The following is a 25000-nucleotide window of genomic DNA, read 5'->3' as shown; positions in this document are numbered from 1 at the left end:
TAAATATAGACATGGTGGCACACACCTGTAATCCTAGCAGTTGGGAGACTGAGGCAAGAAGAGCCTGTCTCAAAATAATTAAAAATTATGATGTACTCTACAAAGAAAACTGAGCACATACTATATAATCCATTCCTATGAAAATTTATTTTTATTTTTATTTTTTTTCTGAACTGGGGATTGAACTCAGGCCCTTGCACTTGCCAGGGAAGTGCTTATTCCACTGAGCCATATCCCCAGCCCCTCATATGAAAATTTAGACACTGTATGTAATCTGAGTTACTCCAGAGGCTGAGGCAGGAGTATCAAAAATGACCCATCTCAAAAAGGGCTGGAGATCTAGCTCTGGTAAACTGACCCCGGTTGAATACCAAGCACTAGAAAAAAATTTTTTGTTAGACAAGTGGGAGTGAAACTACAGTAACAAGAAACAAAGTGCGGCTAGGGGCATCATGAAGAGATTTTGGGGTGATGGAGAGAGTGGGTACGCAGCTGTATCTCATCAAACTGAGTTGGGTGTGTATTTGGTACATTAATCACATCTTTGTTAGAGTTGGCTTAAGGACAAGGGAGGATTGCAGGTTTCAGCCTCGGTTGGGCAACTCAGCCACTTCGTGAGACCCTGCCTCAAAATAACAAAGAGCTGGGGCTGTAGCTGAGGACAAATGCGCGGGGCTCCATCCCGGGGAAGGATGAACTCAGCTGCCCTAAGTGTGTAACTGGAGGCTGGGGGTGGGGCTCTTGCCTAGCCGGCACGAGGCTCTGCCTTCTATCCCCAGAATCACAAATAAATGAGTAAACCACTTCCCCCCTCTGCCTTAAGCTTCCACACCTGTAAAACGATGGCAATAACAGTGCCTGCTCTGGTAGGGTGCTGGGACAGCTGGATGTGTTTGAGACAGTTTTCATTGTTCGTTTCTGAGATAGTGTTTCATTGTGTAGTAATCCCGGGCTGGCCTTGGAAGTTACAGCAATCCTCCTGCCTCAGCCTCCCATACTGTTTGAGGCAGGGTCTCACCATGTAGTCCAGGCTGGCCTTGAATTCAGTCATCCTCCTCCCTCAGCCTCCTGAGTGCTGGGATTATAGGCTTGTTCCCCCACACCTTGAGACGGGCTTTCCACTAGGTAGTTCAAGGTGGTCCTGAACTCACCTGTGTAGCCCAGGCTGTCCTCGAACTCTCAGTGGTCTCCTGCCTCAGCTTCTCCAGTGCTGGCATTACTGAATGCATGCACTACGATGGCAGGCTTGTATTCATTTATTTAAAACTCACCAAGGTTCACTAGTACTTAGAGCTCTCAGTCCGTATGAACTACATTTATTGGCAGTAGATAAAGGAGCTTGTTTTCCTTTTTTTTTTCTTCTGTACTGAGGACTGAGCCCAAGACTTTGCACTGCGTTACATCCCCAGCCTTTTTCATTTCCTATTTTGAGACAGGGTCTCGCTAAGAGGCTAAATTACATAGGTTGGGCTCGAACTCTAGATCTCCTGTCTCAGCCTCACAGAGGACCATGATTATCGGTATGGGCCACCACATTCACCTAGAGAGCTCGTCTTAAAGAAGAGTGACCCTTTTTAAAGAGGGTAAGCAGTGTGATGACACATTAGCGCCAGTGTGTCGTGGTCTCAGGCAACTAGGTCAGGATCCAGAGCCCAGCAGGGACTGGGAAGCATTGGAGGCCAAAGTTGGTGGGGAGCACGCGGCCAAGCTGGGGTCTGAGATTTTCTCCCGGGGATCTGGGGTGCCCCGGCCGGCAGCGAGCAGCAGAGGAGGCGGGGTTGGGGACTGACAGGCAGCTGGAGGAAGTCTCCAGACAGTCCTCTGGTGCTGGGCTGGGAGGCGGGGCTGTTCTGATTTGGGGACCCAGAAAGAAGCGCTGCTGTGAAGGAAGTGACAGTACGGAGGGGCATCCGGAACTCATCAAAAAAGAAATGCTGGAAATCTCTTGTCAGTAAGGAAGTGAGGAACCCGGCACAGCCTGGGCAGCGGCCCGGGGCAAGGGAGATGGCTCATCCGGAGGGGACTGGAGAGGTTTGCAGCGAGGACGGTAGTGGGACAGGAAGGGCAACGCTCACGAACTCTGCCATGTGGTTTGCCCCTCATGCAACCAGTAACTTCTACAGAGCGCGCAGATCTTCCCGGAGGTGGTGTCTTCCAAGCGACCCCAAGCGTGGAGTAGGAGTTCCCCAGACAAAGGGAGGTGGGTGTTCCAGACAAGGGGCGGGGCCCGGCAAGGGCCAAACAGCGTGAGAAGGGGCAATGGGTTTCACAAACCTGAAGCAATACAGTAGAGGGCTTAATGCGCTTATGTCTTATTCCTACTCCTGATTTCTTTTGGGATCCCGGACAAGTCTACCCTCTTCCTTGGCCTCACATTACTTAGATTCTTCCCCCTTGGTAAAGGGACATAGGTGCTCTTGTTCGTCCTGGATTCCCCTCCGCCTGGGAGAATTCATAGACTGGGAGTGAGTGACAGTTCATCTAGCCCAATCGGAGTGCCTGGAGGCCCGCCCTTCCCTCCTCATGGGCCTATTGCCCTGTTGTTCTTGAAGGCAGGGAGGGCGGGCCAAAGGCCTCGAACGTCATCTTAATTGCTCCATAAACCAATGAGAGTAATTAAGAGGCGGGTAGATCTGCTGATAGACAGCTCTGATTCAAGAGGTACTCTTAGCGTGGAGGCTGCCGGGAAGCTTTGGGGTGGTGCTGGTGATAAAAGGGCGGGAGCTCCTGGTTGACTGTGCCCAATCATCTGACGCACTCTGAGATAGACCCGTGGGTTTCCCCATCCCGGTTCACTTGGAGAGGCGGGGCTCTGAACGCCAGGATAGGCAGGCCTGATCTTTGATGGGCGTCTTGTTCACCCAATTACTAAGCGGCATTTCCAGACGGGCCGCCTCTAGTACCAATGAGATCTTCTGGCGGGGACTTGGTGGGCGGGCCGTAGACTCCGGTATAAGGCGGTCCCGGGGGCGTGAGGAGAAAGGGGGGGGTCTCAGCGGCCGGAGGAGGAGTAGGTGCTGGTGAAGATGGCGGCAGCTGAGGCCGCGAACTGCATCATGGAGGTGAGCGCCTGGAGTGCCGCTGGGGGCGGGGGGCAGCTTCGGGTCGGTGTTTTACGTCGTTATCGTGGGGAAGGGGCTCTGAGTCGCCGAACTGGGGCTGAAGGCGCTTAGCCGCACTATGGTGGTGCCGCATGCACATTATCCGGGGATATCGTTTGAGGGGGGTGTCCCTGGCCTTCAGGGGCCATGAGCACCTTGAGGAGCCGCGGTTTCCGTCCCCCCTCCCACGTGGAGCAGTGCTGGGGGCGCTTCCGGCAGGGCCCCCACGTGGCCCGGCGCGGTGGGTGGGGAGGGGGTGTGCCGATCCCGGGGGCCTGGCGGGCTCCACGTGCGGGACAAAGGCCCCGCCCCTGGCGGGGAAGGGGCGCCGGGAGGGGGAGGCTGCGACCCTTCCTCGTGAGCCCCCAGCCTTCTTCCAGGGGCGGATTAATTTGGGGCCCTCCGCAGCGTTAGGGCTTTCGTGGGAGGGCCCAGTGTTCTGGATCCTCGGAATCGCCCTTCTTGGGCCTGGGGGTGTCTGCTGGTCACAGATGCAGGTTCTGTGTATGGTGGCTTTGGGCTAGAAGATGAAAACCAGGTCTTTCATTTTCCTGTCTGGATTCTCCCCGGCCTGGGGCTTCGGGAGCTGGGGGATGGGGCATGCCCCTATGACCTCGCTTTGCGTGCTGGTGGGGATCTAGACAGGAGAGCCTTCTCAACCCGGCGCCGTGCACCCCCTGGTGGCCATTTCGGAGGTGTGGGAGGGCCGTCTTTTTCATGGGGCGTGGCCCAAGACTCACATCCCATTTGGAGCCCTTTGGGGTGGGCAGATCTGCCGGAAAGGAGTTGTATTGAGTTAAAAGTGTGTTGTGTATAGTATAGGCTGCTGGCTTTACTATCTCCTCGAGCTCTTCTCTCCTGGCATTCTTGAGGGTGGGAGAGGACCCCTCGTTTCTGAAGATCGGTGGGGGTCCCAAGCTGGATGCCAGAAACAGTTTGCACTAAAGTCCAGTAGGGAGTATTCAGGGATGTTTCGAGGTCTTGGGCTGGGGTTGCCTGGTGGTGGCATCTGTGATATCAAAATAAATAAAAGGTCCCAGCTGGAAATCTTGGCGGCTACCATCGTTGGCCTGGGAGAGGGAGGAGGAGGCTTGAAGCTCAGTGGGTCACCGGTTGCCCCTTACAGGCACGCAGATTGATTTTCACGTTGAAAAGACGCGGTGCGCTGGGGTGTCTCCTTCCACCCCTCACCTTGTAGCAAACCCTGGAGAGGAAGGTCAGCTCCTACATACCTGGCGTTTATGTCATAGGGGAACAGCACCCCCCCTTATCTCCCTTGGCTCTCCTGGGAGAGCCATCTCCATCTGCCAGCGCTTGGCTGAGCTTGGCAGCACATCTGCGGGCTTTGCGATGGGGGAGGCCTGTGTGAATGGAGGCCATGGCTTTGTCCCAGGGGCATGCCCCTCAGAGGTGCTGGTGACAGTCACCCTCCCCAACGCTGCCTTCCTAGGAGAGGGTTTACAAGGACATTGCTCCCAGCTGGCTTTGCTTGGGCCTCTAGAACCCAGGGTGGGTACCAGGGGCTGGGGGACCAGCTGTGGTGGGGGTGGCTTGTGCCACACTTTTTTGAAGTCATTTTGCTCAGAGGAGAGACTAGAGACTAGGTTTGCAGAGGTGGAAGGTGCCCAGTGCCACTCTGCCAGGCCCTCCAGCTATTCACAGACACTGGGATGTGGGTGTGTGTCAGGGAGCTAGCGTCACCTAATCTGGGGAGATTAGGTGATGAGGGGGAGAGACAGGTGGCCATACCCATGTGCCTGGTGGGTGCCAGTTCCTCCGGCTTGGGTGGGGGAGGAATTGGTCAACTCCCTGGCCAGAGGGGGCAGCATGGGGGCGGGATGCCATCTCTCCAGCCACAGCTGGGATGGGAGATTCCCTTACTTCTCCCTCCATCTCTCCCGTCCCCTCCTTAAACCGCCCCGCCTCATGGCCTGCTTGCTTTGGCCCCACGTCCCACCAAGGAGAAGCAGCACTGAGGCAGCCCACTTCCTCAGAGCCCAGCCCTGGCCTGGCCCAGCCTGGCCGGGCCGCTCCCAGTAGCTAATCCTTTCTCCCTGTTACTCTCTCCTAGAATTTTGTAGCCACCTTGGCTAATGGGATGAGTCTCCAGCCGCCTCTTGAAGAAGTAAATATCCTTTTGTGAGACCCCTCCCCAGCTCCACATAAATACTTCTCACCACACATGTGCCCCTTCCCAAAGGCCTTAACTAAGATCCCTCACATCTGCCGAGTTTACCCCATGCCCCAACACAGTGCAAAGCCCTCTTATAAGTTCACAGCCCCCGCTGGCCTCCCTCAATGTTGTGGCTACTTCCTTAACTCCACCTCCAGCCCCCCATTTGCCCTTCCCTTGTGTCTGCCCCAGTTCTACCTTCCCCTCCCCTCCCCAGCTGTGGGCTGAGCTAGAGACGGGGGCAGAGAGACTGGAGAGATGGTAGGCGTGGCTGAGGTATCGGGGTGCCCTCTGGATGGTGCTCTGGGGTGGGTTCTGGAAGTCAGAAGTGGGGTTCTTAGGTTTGGTATCCTGGGGGAGGAAGACGGCGGACGGGGACCATAGAGTTGCCCTGATATGATTTTAGGGGGATTCTGTAATATTCTAGAGGAAAAAGTAGGGACCTGCAGGTTTAACAGGTTACAGGGCTCCTGTGTTTGACCCTGCTCCTGTCCACCCCTGCCAGGTTTCCTGTGGCCCTGCGGAAACCAGTGAGAAGCCCAATGCAGAGGACATGACGTCCAAAGACTACTACTTTGACTCCTATGCCCACTTCGGCATCCACGAGGTGAGTGCAGGCTGCTGGGGACTCCTCAGCATCTGGAGAGGTGGAAGCAGCTTCCTCCTCTGGCAGCTGGCCACCCCTCGCCATTCCTCTTCCCCACCCCCCAATTGCGCCTGCGCATGGTGGGTCTCCCTTCTGCCGTTGCCTTGGAGACTGGGATTAGCCTGGCCCTCTTCTGCTCTTCAGGTTGGGTGAGAACACGCATGCGTGCCTGAGACTGCACCAGAGGTCAAGGCTTGCTGGTCTCTGCTGCCTCTAGTGACTGGCGCTGGGACTGCGCTCCACCTGCTCTAGTCCTGACCGCTTCTTGGGTGGCCTTGTAAGGAATCCCTGCCCCCTCTGAAGCCTTTTTTAAAAATGGCCAAGTAGGGAGCCAAGCGTGGTAGCACATGCCTGTCATCTCAGCACTCTCAAGGCTGAGGCTGGATTGTGAGTTTGCCATCGTGGGCAACTTACTGAGACTTAGCTCAAAATGTAAAAGGGCTGTGTATGTAGCCTAATGTGAAGGCCCTGTGTTCAGTTCCCAATACAGTAAGTCCCCGACTTACAAACATGGAGTTTTGAACTTTCACAGATACAGAGAGACCTCCAATTACAAACATTCACAGATGTGAACGAATCATGGAAGTAGCTTGTGTGTCTGCCAGACATTGTCACAGTGTGCTGCTGTGCTCAGTGTGTTAGTATACAGGGGTCAGATCCCAGGCTGTCTGGAAGCAAGAGGCAAAGGAGGCAAAGCAGGCAAAGCAGTGGCCGGGCACGAAGCAGCACACAGTGTAGGTGTGTGCCAGAGATGCGTGAGACTGGCTCGGTCAGACTTAAGAATGCATCTGACTTACTATAGCGCAAATGTTACAGGTAGTGGGGGGGGGCAGAATTTAAGGTGGGACCCTGACCCAGTGTGTACTGAACCCTGAGTTCTGTCTTCAGCACCATAAAAGTAGTAAGATACTTTTTTTTCTTGCTTTTTATTTATTTATTTTTTATGTATTTGGTACAGGGTCTCACTATGCATCTCCAACTGTAGTGATCCTCCTGTTTCAGCCTCCCCAGCGCTGGGATGACAGGCGTGCACCACCACGCCTGGTCTTAGTGGCTGGCACAGTGCACCTGGGGTGGGGCCAGCACAGCGTGCGGTACCAGGGATCAAACCTGGGTCCTTGCACTTGCCAGGGAGACCCTTAGACTGCTGAACTGTCTCTGCAGCCCTCCTTTTTAGCTTTTTCTTTTTTGTGGGGGAGGGAAGGGTCTACAGGGTGCCCAGGGTCTTACTACTAGATCAGACCTGTTAGGATCCACCAGTTTACAGCCTCCCAAGAGCTGGGATTACAGGCGCGCTTCACCACATCCAGTCTCAGTTACCTTCTCAGTGCGCCTGGCACTGACACCAGCTCTGGCCCCATGCCTGCTTGCAGGTGCTTTTTTTTTTTTTTTTTTTTGGCGGAACCAGGGATTGAACTGAGGCCCTTGCTCATGCCAGGGAAGCGCTTGTTCCACTGAGCCATCTCCCTGGCTCCTTGCAGACACTTTAATCCGCTCAGCTATTTGGCTCACAGCCCTCTTTCTTGCTTTTTAAAAATGTATTTATTTTTTTGTCGGGGTCTCACTATGTAGCCAGGCTGGCTTTGAACCCCCCCCCCCCCCAGTACTGGGGATTGAACTCTGGACCTTGCGCTTGCCAGGCAGGTGCTTATGGCACTGAGCTATCTCCCCGGCTTCTGCCTCTGCCTTCTGAGTGCTGGGATTACAAGAGTGCATACCCTACTATTTTTATTTTTGTTTTTCAGTGGTAGGGATTAAACTCAGGATCCTTTTGATCCCCAGTGTGAATGCCCTGCGGTCCCTGGTGTAGTGGCACAAGCCTGTAATCCTAGCACTGGGGAGGCTGAGACTGAAGGATCACTATGAACCCTTAACTGCTTAGTAAGACCCTGTATCAAAAACAAAAATTAAAAACTCAGGATCTTCACATTGAGCTACATCCTCAGCTCTTGTTTATTTTGAGACAGATTCTTACTAAACTCAACATGTTGGGCTTCAATTTTTGTTATTTTGCGGCACTGGGGATTGAACTGAGGACCTTGTGCATGCCAGGCAAGCGCTTATTGTGCTGAGCTATTTTCCCAGCCCGGGCTTAAACTTTTGATCTTTCTGTCATCATGGCTGGCAGAATTACCATTCTGTACAGTTCAGTGACATTGACTGAGGACGTTTTATATACGTATGTTACAGAGGACTTTGAAAAACCAGGGATTTGAGCCTGCCAAATAGTTTAGGCAAATGCTGGGCCCTGTCTTGCTGGCCTGGCCCTGCCCTGCCCCCAGGGCATACTGAGAGGCGATTGAGACTGGGCCTGGTGGCTCGTGCCTGTAATCCCAGCCTTGGGAGGCTGAAAAGGAGGATCACTACAAGTCTAACCTGTGTAATGAGACCCTGTATACTAAATACATTAAAATAAATTAAAAACCAGGGATTTGTTGGCACACACCCATTATCCCTATTCTGGGAGGCTAAGGCTAGTGAGATCCTACCAAAAGGCTTTTTTAGGTGGTGGAGAGGGGGGAGGGCTTTTTATGTATTAGCAGGCGCTTTAGTCCAGTGATCTATCTGGCCGGCCCTTGGTGGGGGAGGGAACATCCTGAGACAGGGTTTCGCTATGCAGTTCAGGCTGGCCTTGAACTTACTTTGTAGCCTAGGCTGGGCCTCAAACTCAACAGCAGTCCTCCTGCCTCTGCCTTTGAGTTCTGGGATTAGAAGCATAAGCCGTTATGCCCAGCTTCAAAATAAAAATTTAAGGGGGCTGGAGAGACAGCTCAGTAGAATAAGCGCTTGCCTGGCAAGTGCAGGGTCCTGAGTTCAATCCCCAGTACTGCAAAAAAAAAAAAACAAAAAAACCCAAAATAAAAATTTAGGGTCGGGGACATAGTTCGGTGGCATAAGCACCTGCCTGGCAAGCACAAGGTCCTGAGTCCAATCTCCAGTGCCAATAAAAATTAAACAATACAAAATTTAAAATGGGCTCAGTGTGAAGGCCTTGGGTTCAGTCCTCAGCACAAGAAAATCACCCCCATCCACTCAAACACAGGACACAGGCTCATGTGGCAATGGCCAAGATGAGAATTTGGCCCAACTCATTTGATTTTGTAAGGATACTGAGGTACACAGAACAGAAATGATTTCTCCTTGCGGCCTAGGCCTGGCCCAGCCCTCTGCGAGTGGGATAGGTATTGAAACTGAAGCCCTCACAGCATCTCTGCACCCCTCCCCCAGGAGATGCTGAAGGATGAAGTGCGGACCCTCACGTACCGCAACTCCATGTTCCACAACCGGCACCTCTTTAAGGACAAAGTGGTGCTGGATGTGGGCTCGGGCACGGGGATCCTCTGCATGTTCGCTGCCAAGGCAGGAGCCCGAAAGGTCATCGGGGTGAGTCTCCTGGGGCACAGGTGTCTGGGCCAGGGGGGTGGAAAGGGGCACTGGATGGAGGGGCTGGGGTGGAGGCGAGACTCACCCTTGGGGGCCTCACCCTCTTCTCTCCCTGGGCCCTCAGATCGAGTGTTCCAGTATCTCTGATTATGCCGTGAAGATCGTCAAAGCCAACAAGTTAGACCACGGTAGGTGAGCTCAGGAAGATACTGGTTTGTGGTTTTTGTTTTTTGGGTTTTTTTGCAGAACCAGGGATTGAACTCAGGCCCTTGCGCTTGCCAGGGAAGCGCTTATTCTACTGAGCCATCTCCCCAGCGCCAAGAAATTGGGTTTATGGGAATGACATGGGACATTTCAGCCACAGCCTAGCACCTCCCAAATGAGGGAGGGCAGGAAGCACCTCCAGCTTCTCCCATGCAGACAGTCACGTGGCCATGTGTGGGGCCTTTCATGAGACCTGAGCCCTGGCCACTCAGCTGTCCAAGTCTGCCCAGCGCCTCCACCTCCACGCAGAGCAGTCTGCACTTGCTGCCCACATACGCAGGCGGAAGGGCCGTCCCATTCACTGCTGCCCGGCAGTGCGCGGTCCCCCTTCCTCAACTGCTGGTGGCATTGTGTAATGTCAGGGCATCTGTCCAGCTGCTGTCATCTGCGTGCCCCAGCATTGTGCCAAGTCCCTGGTCACTGGGCATGTTAGCCTCTTCAGAGACTTGTGTCCCCTGGCACACACTGTCATTTCACACCTCCATTAGTGAGTGTGTTGTTGTCCATAGAAGCAGCCCCCTCAGCTCACCTCTAGGTTTGTGCGTGGGTAGTCGTGGGCAGGGACACAGGGAAATGCCTGGTATCCACATACGGAGCCTTCTGGTTGCTGAGTGGCTGTCGTGTAGACTTGCCGTGAACTCATATGTGCCTGGTACTTAGCCTCAAATGGGCGTCCCCTTTTTGGTGAGGTCACCTTGAAACCTGGCCAGGCCATTCCTTAGTCCATCCAAACCTCCGGGCCCTAGAATCTTCTCTTCTTCTTCTTTTTTTTTTTTTTTTTTTTTTTTTGCGGAACCAGGGATTGAACTCAGATCCTTGCACTTGCCAGGGAAGCACTTATTCTACTGAGCCATCTCCCTGGCCCCAGAATCTTCTCTTCTACAGGGAGGGTGTCAAGGCAAAGCTGGGGCTTTGTGAGCAGGGGACCCAGGGCGTAGTGTGAAGCTCAACCCTACCTTCTATTTATTTATTTCGTACCAGGGATCAAGCTCAGTACTTTGCGCTTGTCAGACAGGCACTTAACTCTGCTATGTCCCCGACCCCTCCCCCTGTCCCCATTCTAAGGAAGGTGCCTGCATGGGGACTGGGCTCTGTCCCAGCTAGAAAAGAAACAAATGGTCACAGTGATACAGAAATTTGAAAATAGCCAAGAGAATGCAGTTTCAGTGCACAGACCCTTAAGACAGGTCCAGAGTCAGCCCCAGCCCTGGCCTGGGAAGACGGCCACCCCCGTTGGGTCCCAGCTGATGGTGGCCCTGTTGCCCACAGTGGTGACCATCATCAAGGGGAAGGTGGAGGAGGTGGAGCTGCCAGTGGAAAAGGTGGACATCATCATCAGCGAGTGGATGGGTTACTGTCTCTTCTACGAGTCCATGCTCAACACTGTGCTCTACGCCCGCGACAAGTGGCTGGTAAGGGCTGAGGGCCCAGGGCGGGTAGGTCCAAGGGAGAGTGGGAAGCTGGAAGGGTGCTCCCCAGAGGGGACTTGGTGAGGGTGGGGCTGCCTGCAGGGTACTGCAGCAGGGCAGGAGTGTGGGCTGAGGCAGCTCTGGTCTCAGAAGCAGCCAGTGTCCCGGGTGTGTTGCTGTGTGGAAGGCCCCTGGGCAGGGGGTGGGGCGGGGCAGGCATTTCTAAGGACCCCTCAGCCTCTGGACCACGGCCTGGGTGTTCTCATGCCCTCTGGTGGCTCTTTGGAGAACGCACTTGTGGATGAGGGCTGAGTCTGGGTGAGAAGTGACAGCAACACTGTCCCCGGAGAGGCTGCATCAGTGAGCCTGTCATGCCCTCGCCCAACTCTGCAGGCGCCCGACGGCCTCATCTTCCCTGACCGGGCCACGTTGTATGTGACAGCCATTGAGGACCGGCAGTACAAAGATTACAAGATCCACTGTGAGCAGGGCCAAGAGACTCGGGTGGCCTCGGGGCCCTGGGCCTGTCCTCTGCTGCTCACCCTGCATGCCTCCTCCACAGGGTGGGAGAATGTGTATGGCTTCGACATGTCCTGCATCAAGGATGTGGCCATCAAGGAGCCCCTGGTGGACGTGGTGGACCCAAAGCAGCTGGTCACCAATGCCTGCCTCATAAAGGTCTGGGGTTGGGCCGCCCCCTGGCCAGCGGGGTGGCGGGGAGGACTTTGGACCCTGTGAGCCTGACCTGTGCACCACAGTGGCCTGAGGCCAGAGCTGCTACTCTGGCTGTGAAAATCTCGTGGTAGAAGCCAGCATGGTGCCCAGGGGGTTCCGGCCGTGGTGAACTAAAGCAGGGATTGTGGGCAGTGGCAGGGAACACGAGGTTCGTGGTCAGATCGTGGCTGCCATGAGTTGCCCAGTATGGCAGTGGGTAAGGGGAGTTACAGCTGTGCTCTGGTGAGGGGCCCAGACCCCTGGCAGCCTAGTTTAATGCTTAGTCACCCGGCTGTCCACTGGGAAGCAGGACGAGGAGCTGCACCCCAAAAGGAGGCTTGACCTGGGCCTGCGCGGGCTCACGGCCTGTCCCTGCCCCACAGGAGGTGGACATCTACACTGTCAAGGTGGAAGACCTGACCTTTACCTCCCCATTCTGCCTGCAAGTGAAGCGGAACGACTACGTGCACGCGCTCGTGGCCTACTTTAATATTGAGTTCACACGCTGCCACAAGCGGACCGGCTTCTCTACCAGTGAGCAGGGCCAGGACACGCGGGGGGGCGGAAGATGGGAAACTCGAGGGTGCTGAGAGTGGGACAGGGACCTGGGAGCCCTTGGCCACCAGGGCTGTGGTGACTGCGCACCTGTCCCCCAGGCCCCGAGTCCCCATACACACACTGGAAGCAGACAGTGTTCTACATGGAGGACTATCTGACGGTGAAGACAGGCGAGGAGATCTTTGGCACCATTGGCATGCGGCCCAACGCCAAGAACAACGTGAGGCGCTTGGGGACCTGCTGTAGGCCAGGGGGACCACAGTGCAAGTTGGGGCAGGCTGCTGGCTCTGCTGACCCAGATGGGACTTGGGAGGGGACAGGTGTAGGCACAACATGGCCAGTCTGTGGCAGAGGAGGAGCTGCCTCTGGTGGGGTCCACCTGGGCCTCAGGTGGGAGGTGGACTCAGCAGTGAGCAGCAGGGACCCATGACCATGGGTAGCTAGCAGCCTGCTGCCGCCTGCCTTCAGCCAGGACCACAGGAACCAGTGTGACAGCCCGTGCAAAGTGGGCATTGTCACTTTTTCCTCAGGATGCCTATCACTGCACAGAACCAGTTTTGGTTGTCCATGTTGGGAGTGTGCTCCTGGCACCAAGTGGGCAGAGGTCAGGGGTTCTGGTGAACAGCCTGCAGCACCCCACAACTCTCCAGCCCCAGGGAGAACTCCAAGTAAAAGCATGGCAGAGGGCAGGGAATCCCTGGCCTGGCCGCGCTCCTGTGCTCTGGCTTGGGCAGGACGAGCTCACAGGAGCAAGGGGCTGGGAGGTTTCCTCAGGAGCTGGTGTTGCCACCGTGGCAAGGGGCAGTGCTGAGCGCTGTCACTCGCCCCTGACCCTGTCCCCTTGCCCACAGCGTGACCTGGACTTCACCATCGACCTGGACTTCAAGGGCCAGCTGTGCGAGCTGTCCTGCTCCACCGACTACCGGATGCGCTGAGGCGGCACCCAGGGCCTGTGGCATTCTTAGGCAGTTTGGGGTCCCCCTTCCTCTCCCTCCCTCCCACAGAAGGGGGTTGCTGGGGCTGGGGGCATGGGGAGGGCACATCGTGACTGTGTTTTTCATAACTTATGTTTTTATATGGTTGCATATACGCCAATAAATCCTCAGCTGGGACCTGGCTCAGTTTCCTGGGTGTGCAGTGGTTTGGGGCTCTCTTCAGGTGCTGGGTGCCAGCTCATACAGCCCAGAGGAAGGGACTGGGGGCCTGCTGGTCTTCTTTTGAGACAAGGTCTTGCCAAGTCACTGAAGTTGCCCAAGCTTATGATCCTCCTGCTCAGCCTCCCAACCCTCCTGCACTGGGACTACAGGCTTGCTTACCATGCCAGACTTCATCTCACATTCTGTGCCTTCTTGCTGGCACTAGGCAGGGCTCCAGACCAGCTGCTGGGGGTGGGGAACAGATTCCCAGCACCCTGCCACCCGGCCTTTAGGTTTCCCAGAAGCCTTCCCTGCCCCCTGGCCTCACATTGTTCCTCTCTGGCTGTTTTTTCCTGTCCAGGACCCTCCAAGGCCAAGCCTGGGTTAACTGGCAGTGAGCAGAGCTGAGCCTGCTCAGGCTGGTGTAAGGCTCCTTGGTGGGGTGCGGGTGGGAGTGTGCCCTCCAGCCTGAGGGGCGCTAGGCTCTCATGGATGCTTTTGGGCAGTCCTCATTCTGCCTCTGCTGTCTATACCTGACCGTTACCCCAGACCTGTCCATAACCCTGCCCACCTGGGTAATCCAGATCATCAAGGTGAGAGGCCTGGCCACACAGTGGATGCAGATGAGCTGTCCCTGCTTTCTCCCAGGACCCTGGTCCCATGTGCCTGGTTTCACGGTGTTACCGTTCTATGGATTTCTAACTCCTGGGCCCTGCCCACCGACAACAGGGGCTCTCCACCCTCACCCTCACAGGGTTTCCTGGAAGTCCTACTGCGTCTGCACCTGTGGGGGGTCGGACCACCCACTTCCGGAGCCATAAAAGGCTGTCTTGTACCCTGGGCACAGACATAACCAAATCTCAGTGAGAGCCGTAGTGTCGGAACCAGGTTTGAATCCTGTCCCCCTGGCTTGGGTGGCCATGTCCACTCTATACCTTTGGCCTACCTTGTCCCTTCCCGGGAAGAGACAGAGCCTCCTTGCCCACGGGGCCCGACCACCGTCTCCCGTCACGATGGCCGCTCACGTCCTGCTCCTGCTCCTCGCTGCTTCCGCCCTGGGCAACCGGGATTCGATGGACAGGTGAGGAAGCCGACGCCCTGCTGCCTTGGGCAGGGCGGGAAGGGGGCACCTGTGTGCGCGCCCCGTGCCTGCAGGGGGCGCTGCTTGACCCGGGTCCTGTCCTTTGCTTCCTGACCCCCAGGCGGCCCCAGGCCCAGCTCTCTCAGCGCCGCGGCCGCAGCTGCTGGCTGGGCACCTGCCAGACGCACCTCCTGCCGCACCGCCTGGCCTGGGTGCGCGCGCTGCCCGCCAAGGAGCCCTCGGGGAAGGCCGCCCGAGAGCCGCAGGACCCGCGCAGCTACGGGCGCCGCCGGCGCGACGCCCCGGGCTCTGCTCGCCTGGGCCTCGGGGTGCCCGGTCGCCGGCCGCGCCCCGCCCCTTCCTTCACCCCGTGAGACCCGCTCCCAGCCGTGGGACCCAATGCTAAGGTCCGACCGGAATAAAACAAGAGCCCCACGTGTGTCTGCCTGTCCGCGCCGATTTATGGGGCTCTTAGACTCTGCATACCGTGGTCTTTCTCCACGTCCTGGAAGTCCCTCTGGCTGTCTGACTTGGGGCGCTCCTCACAGCGCCCCCTCCAGGCCAACTCGGCCCCTGTGCCCTCTGTGGTGATCTGGGGCTGTCCACCCCAGACTCGTCTCCTTCAGGGGCAGACGGCCCGAGATGCGGGCTGAATCCTCAGCCACGCCTTTGTCCCCCAAAAGAAAGTATGATCCCTAAGGCAGAGCGAGGGGCAGAAAGATGCGGGGTTCCGAGGAATGAGGGCCCGAAAGGAGGCGCATCGACGGGTGGAGGGAGACTGGCAGGGCGCAGGGAGGGGATTGGACGCTGGGTGGAAAGGGGCGGGGACAAAGGCCGCGAGGGGGAGGGGCGGCGATCCAGCCCCGGAGCGGAACAGCACGGTAGGCGGGCGCCACAGAAGTCGGGGCTTCTGTCCGACGGCCCAGAGGTGGCCAGGACTCTGGGGGCCGGCCGACCAAGTGGCGCACTTGTCCTAGTGGGCGTGGACATATGCAAGGGAAAGACTTGGGTCCTGAGCTTAAAATCGAGGAGCAGGGGCGTGAACGTGGCCTCGGTTCCCAGCCTCTGATCTGCAGGCACCTGACCTAGTGTAAGTACCAGGCCGGGCCAGGCTGCGGGAGGCGAGGCGCTCCGTCGGGCCGGGCCCGCGGCTTCTCCACCGCTTGGCTTCCTCTGCGGTTCGGGTTCGGCATCCCTGCTGCGGGGCATGCGCGGTAGGGCGCTCCCTCACCCCCCTCCAGCTGGGCGGGGGAGGGGCCGCCCCTGGATGAAATAATTTCTCGAACCCCCTCAGCCGCGTTTTGGGATGGGAAACGGAAATGGGGTGGACGGGATCCATGTCCGGTGGGTGTTCCTTTCCTCAGGGTCGCTGCTGTGCTTGTTAAAGACATCGCAACTCAGTCCTCGGTTTCCCTCACCCACCCCGAAGCCTCAGACCCTTTGGGGGTGGGGGCACTCCCTGGGCATTGCATTCTCTCTGTGGCAGCTAATAGGATTCACGCGAGTGATCCGTCAGAGGTTCCCCTTCCCCAACACCGCGGGGTCTCGGGACCCTCAAGATCCTGTAGCGGCTTAGGCAGGCGGGGAGTGGGTGCTCTGTTCCCGGGTTGGTGGAGAGAGGGGCTGGAGCCTGGGCCTCCCCAGTCCTCGAGAAGAGGGCATTGGGGGTGGGAACCGGGGGTCTGAGGGAGTGCCCCTCCTCCCAGGGCCCCCGTATGACATGGCAGAAGCGCACCAGGCCGTGGGCTTCGTGCCCTCGCTGACCTCCGACGGGGCCGCGGTGGCGCTCAGGGGCCCGGTGCTGCAGGACATCTACCTCTCGGGGCTTCGGTCCTGGAGAAGGCATCTCTCGCGTTTATGGGTAAGGACCGCTGCTCACGTCCTTCGGCAGTCCAGGCCCCTGCTTTCCAGATGCCTCAGGCCACTTCCTGACCGGAATCTGGCTGTCCCCTTCCAGGACCCCTTCAGCATTTCCCCGTGATTCATTCTGGGGTTCTCACTTATGAGCGCCTTCTTCGTCTTACACTCATTGTGAATGCCATACTACCCCCCATCCACATGGTAGCCCTGTTCCCTCCTCTATTTCATTTAATTTATTCATTTTTTTGAGACAGGGTCTTGGTATGCATTTCGGGGGGCCTTGAACCAGTGTGTAGCCCATGTCACCCTCGAACTCACAGTGATCCTCTTGCCTCAGCCTTCCCAGTGCTGTGGTTACAGGTGTGCGCTACTACTTCTGGCTGCCTCCCCAATTTTTCTTTTTTTCAAAATTTGGTACAGGGTTTCTCTGCGCAGCTCATACTTGTAGTGATCCTGTTTCAGCCTACCCAGTGCTGGGATTACAGACCTGCACCACCATGCCAGGTTTTGGTGGCAGGCATGGCTTGCCCAAGGGCAGGGCTGGCACTTGTAAGCCAAGCGTCACCCATGCCAGGCTAATGCCTGCTGCTGAGCTGTCTGCTCCCAGCTGCTGTGATGCCTGCCTCATCTCTCCCTGTCTACTTCTGCTTCTAAACAAGGTGGCCCTTGTGCCAGGCCCTCTGGGCTTCCATCAGGCTTGTGATGGACCTAGCCACAGTGGCACGTACCTATCATCCCAGAATGCTGGGAGGCTGAGGCAGGAGGAGTGTAAGTTTGAGCCCTGCCTGGGCAACTTAGTGGGACCGTGCCTCAAGACAGACAATAGAAGAGTAGGGGACAGAGCTCAGCATGGAAGCCCTGGGTTTGTCCCCAGTAACTGGGAAAAAAATCTGACAGGTGCACCCTGTTCCTGGGCTGGTTGCTGGGGCAGGACCAGGTCTGTCTGCCCTACTGGACCTGCAGCACCCGGCCCAGGGCCTGGGACACACCAGCATGTAAGTGACTCTCTGGAAAGTGTTGTGTTCAGTGGGGGGACCTGTTACTGGACAGATGCCCTTTCCTGCCCACAGAATGACCTTCTCAGTGGCGTGCTCCCCGCCAGCCCCCTCAGCTGGCTCTTCCTCTTCAGTGCCATCCAGCTTGCCTGCTTTCTCCAGCTGGACCCTTCCCTGGGACTGATGGAGAAGATCAAAGAGCTACTGCCAGACTGGTGAGATCCCCCACGTCAGCCCAGTACCCTCCTAATCCTTCTCCTGTCACTTTAATTTCTCTGTCAGTTAAGTTTATCTATGAGAGTGCTGTGTCTGCCAAAGAAAAGTAATCTCTGAAACTTCCTTAGGGTCAGATTAAGAAAGGTATGACATCAGGAAAGAGGAGGCGACTTTCTCTCTTCTCTCTGTTCCTTTTCTATGCTGGCTGAGATGGTAACAGGCTAGAAGTATGAGCTCTACCAGTCTCCAGAGAGCATCATTCTCAATTGGCAAAGCCTGCAGTTGTGGGGATAATAATTGATTCTTGGGTTCTTAAAAGAATTTTTTTTTTTTTGTATTTTAGGGAAGGGTCTACAGGGTGTCCAGGGTCTCACTACTAGATCAGACTTACAGTGATACACCTGTTTTACAGCCTCCCAAGAGCTGGGATTATAGGTTCGCGCCACCATGCCCAGTCTCAATTGCCATCTCAGTGTGCCCCGGGGGTGGTGGTGGCACGGCAGGCCTGGGGTTTGAACCCCCAGTCCCTGAGCTTGCTTGTAGGCGCTTTAATCCGCTGAGCTATTTGGCCGGCCCTTAAAGAGTTAATCAACATCATCCATGCAAAATATTCATAGGGCCAGAAGAGTGGTTAAATTATTATAGTTGTTGTTGTTACCATTAGGAAAGGTGTGAAAACCAGGTCTCCAAATAGTGCAGGTTGCCTTGGAGCTCACTATGCAGCCCAGGTCGGCCTTGAACTCAAGGAGATCTCCCTGCCTCACCCTCCTGAGTGCTGGGATTGCAGGAGTGTGACACCATGCTCAGGCCCAGCCTCCCTTTCTCTCCCCAGTGGGGGACAGCACCACAGAATCCGGGGCCTTGTGGCGGCTGCGCTGTTTGCCTTGTGTTTGTGGGGCGCCCTGATCTTCACTCTTCACGTGGCCTTGAGGCTGCTTCTGTCCTATCACGGCTGGCTACTCGAGCCCCATGGAACCATGTCCTCGGCCACCAAGACCTGGCTGGTATGTGAGGCTGCAGGCCACGGCACCAGGACACCTCTCTGTCCCTCTGCATTTCTGCTACTCTCTCTCCAGGTCTCTGTCCCCATCTCTCTGTCTCCACCCCCTCTTTGGGTCCGTTCACCTCTTTAGGTCGAGTTTCCTTTCCCTCTGCGGTCAGCCCTCGCCCACCCCAGTGTTTTATATTTGTCCCGGAGAGAGGCTTGGTGACCCTGACTGGTGCTCCCCGCAGGCTCTGGTTCGCATCTTTTCCGGCCGCCGCCCGATGCTCTTCAGCTACCAGCGCGCCCTGCCGCGCCAGCCAGTGCCCTCGGTGCAGGACACCGTGCGCAAGGTGGGCCGGGCCGGGGAGGCGGGAGGCGGGAGGCGGGCGGTGCAGGCACCGGGTAACGCTCCCTTCCGTCCTCCCCGCTTGCAGTACCTGGAGTCCGTCAGACCCGTTCTCTCGGACGAGGACTTCAACTGGACCGCGGGGCTAGCTCAGGAGTTCCTGAAGCTGCAGGCGCCGCTGCTGCAGTGGTACCTGCGTCTCAAGTCCTGGTGGGCGGCCAACTACGTGAGTCCCGCCCCCCGAGCCCCGCCCACAGCCCCAGGCCTGGCCGCCATTGGATCCCCGATGTGCCAACAAGCGAGCCCCGCCCCTGCCTTAGGAACCGGCCTCGCCCCTGAGCCCCATAGCCCCGCCCCATGCACCTGTTCCGCTCAGCTCCCAAGTTCCAAAAACAGTCCTGCAGCAGATGCCTCAGTACTGCGCTGCGTCCCCAGCTCTCCAAAGTTACAACCAGGGTTTCAGGTGCTATGTAATGTTTCCTGCTCAAGGACGGCTTCCCCAGATGGGCTTCCATTTGGGGTTCTGGTTCAAGAGAGCTAGACCCGTGCCTTCGCTCAGGGGAACTAACTCCTCAGGAAACTGAGGCACAGAGGGTGTCAGTGATTCACATAGATCGGAACTGGCCAGCCTCACGTTCTGTGAGTGTAGGGCTTGAGTAAGCGTTGTGTATACAGAGACTCATGGAACCATCGCCTCAGAGGGTGGAGCTTTTCTAGCACTTATTAGAAACTTCTAGATTGTTCTAGAAGACACAGTACAGTCTGAGGTTGAAGTGCAGGCTGCCATGCGTATGAAGATGTGAACATACATCTGTTCTCAAAGGTTCTATGAGCGTTCATGACATAGAAATAAGGAAACTTTTAGAAACACTCGTGTGCCCTCCAAGCACTCTGTCATAATCCTTTCTCTTTCCATCATCTACAGGGAAACCTGTCAGTCTCTTCAATGAATATACAGGATCATACACAACTCCTGAGTTTCATTTTTGTTTGCTTTTGAGACTCTCACTATGTAGTTCAGGCTGATCTTGAAGTAGCTGTGTAGTCTGGGCTGGCCTAAACTCATGGCAATCTTCCTGCCTCAGTCTCCCCAGTATTAGGATTATAGGCATCCACTGCACATCCAGTTTAAATTTCTTTCTTTCTTTCTTTCTTCTTCTTTTTTTTTTTTTTTTTTTGTGCGGAACTGGGGATTGAACTCAGGCCCTTGCTCTTGCCAAGGAAACGCTTATTCTACTGAGCCATCTCCCCGGCCCTTTGTTTTCTTTTTGAGACATGGTTTCACTATGCAGTTCAGGCTGGCCTCAAACTCACAGCAATCCTCCTGCCTCAGCCTTGTGAGTGCTGGGATTACAGGAGTGCACCACCATGCCTGGCTTGAATTTCATTCCTTTTAATAGTTGCTAGCTCACTGGTAAAGGGCATGCTTAGCAAATATAGGCCCGAGATTCAAGGCCCAGCACCACAAAACACTTACTTTCCTGCCTCAGCCTTGTGAGTGCTGGGATTACAGGAGTGCACCACCATGCCTGGCTTGAATTTCATTCCTTTTAATAGTTGCTAGCTCACTGGTAAAGGGCATGCTTAGCAAATATAGGCCCGAGATTCAAGGCCCAGCACCACAAAACACTTACTTTTCCCTTGGTATGGTTAAATAACACTGCTCCATGAATGGGCCACATTTTGGCTGTCCATTGCATTAAAGTACTATTTAAAAATTCAAAAGCAGAGGTGGCAATGAGGATGCAACCTGCAATCACATTTGCACTCTGGGAGGCTGAGACAGGAAAATTGAAAGTTTTGTGTCCAACCTAGAGAATGTGGCAACTTATAAGACTGCACATTCTTGGTACCCTGAAGGGCTGGGCAAGATTTGCAGAAAGAGTGATGGAGTGAAATTTATTAAAGATAAAAATACACTTTACAGGGGCTGGAGAGATGGCTCAGTGGTCTAAAGCACCTACTTGAAACAAGCTTGGCAAAGCACAGGGACCGCGGTTCGATCCCCAGCTCCACATGCCAGCCAGACCCGCCCCCTGGTGGGCTGAGCTGGCCACACACACACACAATAAATAAATGTAATAAATAAAAATAAAATAAATATTTAATAAAAAATAAAAATAAAAATACACTTTACAGATTGGATGCAGCCCAGGGAGAGGAGGAGTTCATAGCTGGGTAGGGACAGGTATTAGGTCTCTTTAGGGTCTCAGGGGAGGTCCCGAGTTGGGGATTACAGGAGTCCCCACCATGGTGGTATCTGACTCATGCCACTCACCAGGAGGGGGGGATTTTGACCATACAAGGTTTTAAGAACAAGTGTTGTGGCGTTCAGATCCCTCAGGAGGGGGTCAGAACCGAAATGGACAAAGCTGGACAAGGCCAGGGCTTTGTAGTTTGTTTTTGAGAAAGGCTCTCCCTAAATAGCCCAGTTTGGCCTTGAACTCTCAGTGATCCTCCTGCCTCAGGCTCCCAAAGGCTGGGATTATAGCATGCAGTAACATGGGCCATGTACTCGTGGTATCGTGTACACCTGGGTGCACAGGGTGATTGGGCTGAGTACGGACAGAGCCTGCACCTACATGAGAATCACAGGACCCTCACCCTCACTGATCTAAAGGGGGCATGGAGTGTGGGGCTGGCTGGGAGCTGTTGATTCCCCAGGAAGCTTGGAGGCCTGTGGTGGAATACCGCTTGAAGCCTGGAAGAGTGGACTTGGAAGGCTCTGTTAATAAGCAAGAGCCAGGGCCGGAAAGCACCTGTGTTCCATACCAGCCCCATCCCCAGGGCACAATGAGTCAGCGATTGAGACTGGGCATGGTGGCACCTGCCTGTAATCCCAGCGCTCGGGAAGCTGAAAACAAGAGGATCACTATGAGTCCAGTCTAAGTAGTGAGACCCTGTAGGCCCTGTACTAAATACATAAAATAAATAAATAAGCAAGAGCCACAAGTGCAAGCAAGAGTAATTAACATAAGAATTGGTATAGGGCTGGGGAGATAGCTCAGTGGTCTAAGTGCCTGCCTGGCACGTGTGAGGCCATGAGTTCAATTCCTAGTATCAGGAAAAAAATTAAAAAGGACCCTAACCATCACTCTTCATAACACCCTTTGCTTAGGCCTCGTACACTCGTCTTTTTATGAGGTTAGATTCTGCCTTTTCAGATTAGTTACCCAGAAATGACAGGTTTTATTTAGCACACTACAGCTTCACCCTGTTCATACAGTGAGGACAGCTTAACCCCCTTCGATGTCTTTCTTTCTTTCTTTTTTTTTTTTTTTGGCAGAACTGGGGATTGAACTCAGACCCTTGCGCTTGCCAGGGAAGTGCTTATTCCACTGAGCCATCTCCCCGCCCCCCTCCTTCGATTTCTGTGGCTGTTGCTGCTTATTTGGTGTTTGAGACAGGTTCTTGTTATGTAGTCCAGGCTGGCCTCAAACCCTTGGTGATCCTCCTGCCTCAGTCTCCAGAGCGCTGGGCGTTTCTCACGTGGAGGACCACTTCAGCTGGAGAATGTAGACTTTTTGCTGATTTAGACTTCAAGGCTCTGCAGTGGCTGGCTGTGCTTGCTACTGTCCCCAAGATCGATTTCTGACTGACGTGGTGCTCCCAAAACCCGCAAGAGTCCGGTTAATAGTCGCCATCCCAGCGTGGCTTCTCTTGAGCCACATGGAGGGCAGGCCGCTCGAGCAAGGGCTATGAAAGTGCGCCAGCACCCAAGGTCCCAGGGGTGCCCACATGTGCTCCACATCTGCCACCCAAGGCTGCGACAGGGTGATCCTGCAGACCCTGCGGTGAGCGTGAGTCCTCCTGGCCGGAATGTGTTACCTCAGTGCCAGGCCCTGCGCCCTGCGGGACCGCTCTTCCGGCCCCTCTCTGAAGTGTCCTTGTGCATCCTGCAGATGCTTTTCCTAACCTGGAAGGACACCCAGAGACTGGGGTGGCAGCAGCTCAGTGGGCAGGCAGTGGCGAGCAGTGTGGCCTGTCCCGCTCAGCACCGGTGGCTGCTCTTCCAGAAGAAGTGGGCGGCCTGCGGCTCAGCAGTTCCAGGCACCAAAGGCTGAGGAGCAAACGCAGAGCAGCGGGCACCTGCCGCTCCCCTGAGGCTGGGAGACAGCCTCCCTCCCCTGCGGTCGAGGCTGTGGAAGATTAAGCACCCCGTGTGGGCAGGCAGGTTTACTGGCTCCCGCTCTACTTGCCCTTCTACCACAAGACCCTGCCTCAGAGCGACGTGGGGTGGCACATGCATGCCTGTAACCCCAGCACTGGGGAGGCTGAGGCAGGAGGAGCAATGAGAGTTTGAGGCCAGCCTTGGGTGCATCGTGAGATCAAGGACAGCTTGAATTACCTAATGAAACCCTGCCTCAAAAAAACAAAAAGAACAGGGGCCAGGGAGATAACTTAGTAGAATAAGCACTTGCCTAGCAAGTGTAAGGGCCTGAGTTCAATCCGCAGTTCTGCCAAAAAAAACCAAAAAACAAAAAACAAAATGAAACAAAAATCTGTTTCAAAATACAAAAGATAGAGGGGTGCTGGGAGATGCAGCTCAGCAAGGTTCGGTCCCCGGTAACACACACACATGTACACACACACACACACACACACACACACGATCATTCCACATATTATTTGCTTGCTTTTTTTTTTTTTTTTGTGGCCAGCTCAACCCACCCTGGGGCAGCATGTGGTGCTGAGGATCAAACCACAGTCCCTGCACACTTGCCTAAGCAGATGCTTTAGACCACTGAGCTATCTTACCAGCCCTCTATATGTTTTCTTGTGCTCCATTTCACTGAAAAATATGTCTCCATGCTCATTGTGCATCTGCAAACATGGATATATCTTGCCTTTTTACCAGCTGTGTAATATTCACTGACCAGAGTTAAATGATCCCTGATCCATGGACTTCTCAGATTTGCTAGTTACTGATCACAACAGCCTCTTTCCTTCCTTGCACTTTACCCTTCCTGTGTGACACAGGAAAGTTGGTGGCCCACCCTGTTTCATGCTCTCCCCTTCAAGATGGCATTCAGTGTGACTCCTGCCTCACTTTCAGGTCAGCGACTGGTGGGAAGAATTCGTGTACCTGCGCTCACGCAATCCGCTGATGGTGAACAGCAACTATTATCTGATGGTGAGGGTGAAGGCACTGGGAGGGGTGGGGCTGCCACACCCCAAGGCCAGGGGCGGGCTCTGGAGAGATGGTGCACGCCTGCCTGTGTCCTGAGTCCCAGAGCACTCTGGAGTCACTGTCTGCCCTTTTTTGGGGGCCAAGACCGCCATCAAGGGGCTCAGCCATGTTGCCGTCCCTTCTGCTGGCCCCAGGACTTCCTATATGTCACGCCCACGCCGCTGCAGGCAGCTCGCGCCGGGAATGCCATCCATGCCCTGCTCCTCTACCGCCACCAGCTGAAGCGCCAGGAGATCTCCCCAGTAAGACTCCTGTGGGCTGGGGACAGAGGCGTGGCCCTGTGTGAGGGGACCTCACGCGGGTCCCTAAAGGCGGCTCACCGGCCTGCGGCCTCCTGCAGACTCTGCTGATGGGAATGCGCCCTTTGTGCTCTGCACAGTATGAGAGAATATTCAACACCACGCGGGTCCCGGGGCTGCAGAAAGGTGAGACCCATTCCCTGTCCCCTCAGTGGGACATTCACCGTCAGCACTGTGGTAGCACAGGCGGGTCCTCTGGAGCCCGTCTGCTGGGGCTCAAGCCCTTCTGGTGTGGCCCTGGGCAAATCATTACCCTCTTCAAGCCTCAGTGTCCTCGTCTCTAAAATGGGATAATAGGGCAGCACTTGGGGGCCTGAGACAGGAGCATCACTGTGAGTTCCAGGCCAGCCTGAACTACATAGCAAGACCCTAAAGTTAAAGAAAAGGGGGGGGGGATAAGCCAGGTGTGGTACCTGCCAGTTATCCCAGCACTTGGGAGACTGAGGCAGGATTGCTTGGAGTTTGAGGATACATAGTGGGTTGAAGGCCAACCTGGACTATATGGCAAGACACTTTCTTGATTAAAAAAAAAAACCTAGAGCCAAGTGTGGTGGTGCATGCCTGTAATCCCAGCACTGGGGAGGCTGTGGCAGGAGGATCTCCATGAACTTGAAGCCAGCCTGGGCTACATAGAGAGTTCAA

The 25000-nt window shown here is 55.4% G+C and overlaps 3 protein-coding genes across 5 annotated transcripts in view; all 3 read left to right on the top strand.

Moving 5' to 3' along the window:
* Positions 1–2902: 2902 nt before the first annotated feature.
* Positions 2903–13506, top strand: Prmt1 (protein arginine methyltransferase 1). Of its 3 annotated transcripts, XM_004646432.2 has the most exons (11): positions 2903–3062; positions 5173–5226; positions 5780–5881; positions 9149–9304; positions 9429–9492; positions 10838–10980; positions 11371–11458; positions 11540–11655; positions 12075–12225; positions 12348–12469; positions 13101–13506. In XM_004646432.2, exons 1-11 carry the CDS (start codon positions 3027–3029, stop codon positions 13182–13184), a joined length of 1116 nt encoding a protein of 371 aa, XP_004646489.1. In that variant the 5' UTR covers positions 2903–3026; the 3' UTR covers positions 13185–13506. The 3 variants fall into 3 exon arrangements, with proteins under 3 accessions (XP_004646489.1, XP_004646490.1, XP_023562516.1); XM_004646433.3 differs by lacking the exon at positions 5173–5226 and having other exon boundaries at positions 2959–3062; positions 13101–13501; XM_023706748.1 differs by lacking the exons at positions 2903–3062; positions 5173–5226 and adding an exon at positions 5435–5535 and having other exon boundaries at positions 13101–13504.
* A 340-nt stretch (positions 13507–13846) lies between these two features.
* On the top strand, positions 13847–14840 carry Adm5 (adrenomedullin 5 (putative)). Its single transcript, XM_023706682.1, has 2 exons — positions 13847–14466; positions 14588–14840. Exons 1-2 carry the CDS (start codon positions 14306–14308, stop codon positions 14838–14840), a joined length of 414 nt encoding a protein of 137 aa, XP_023562450.1. The 5' UTR covers positions 13847–14305.
* A 511-nt stretch (positions 14841–15351) lies between these two features.
* The window catches only part of Cpt1c (carnitine palmitoyltransferase 1C), a 15666-nt gene continuing 6017 nt past the window's right edge, over positions 15352–25000 (top strand). The window contains exons 1-9 of the mRNA XM_023706681.1: positions 15352–15556; positions 16173–16327; positions 17397–17536; positions 18370–18541; positions 18771–18872; positions 18957–19094; positions 23925–24002; positions 24194–24301; positions 24400–24587. Of these exons, the coding sequence (XP_023562449.1) occupies positions 16187–16327; positions 17397–17536; positions 18370–18541; positions 18771–18872; positions 18957–19094; positions 23925–24002; positions 24194–24301; positions 24400–24587 (1067 nt within the window). The 5' untranslated portion in view covers positions 15352–15556; positions 16173–16186. The remainder of the gene's footprint in view (positions 15557–16172; positions 16328–17396; positions 17537–18369; positions 18542–18770; positions 18873–18956; positions 19095–23924; positions 24003–24193; positions 24302–24399; positions 24588–25000) is intronic.

Source organism: Octodon degus, unplaced genomic scaffold (genome assembly GCF_000260255.1).
Source record: "Octodon degus isolate 3935 unplaced genomic scaffold, OctDeg1.0 scaffold00268, whole genome shotgun sequence".
NCBI classification, from domain to species: domain Eukaryota; kingdom Metazoa; phylum Chordata; class Mammalia; order Rodentia; family Octodontidae; genus Octodon; species Octodon degus.
Note: the sequence above shows the minus strand (reverse complement) of the source record. Positions and strands in the feature narration are given on the sequence as shown.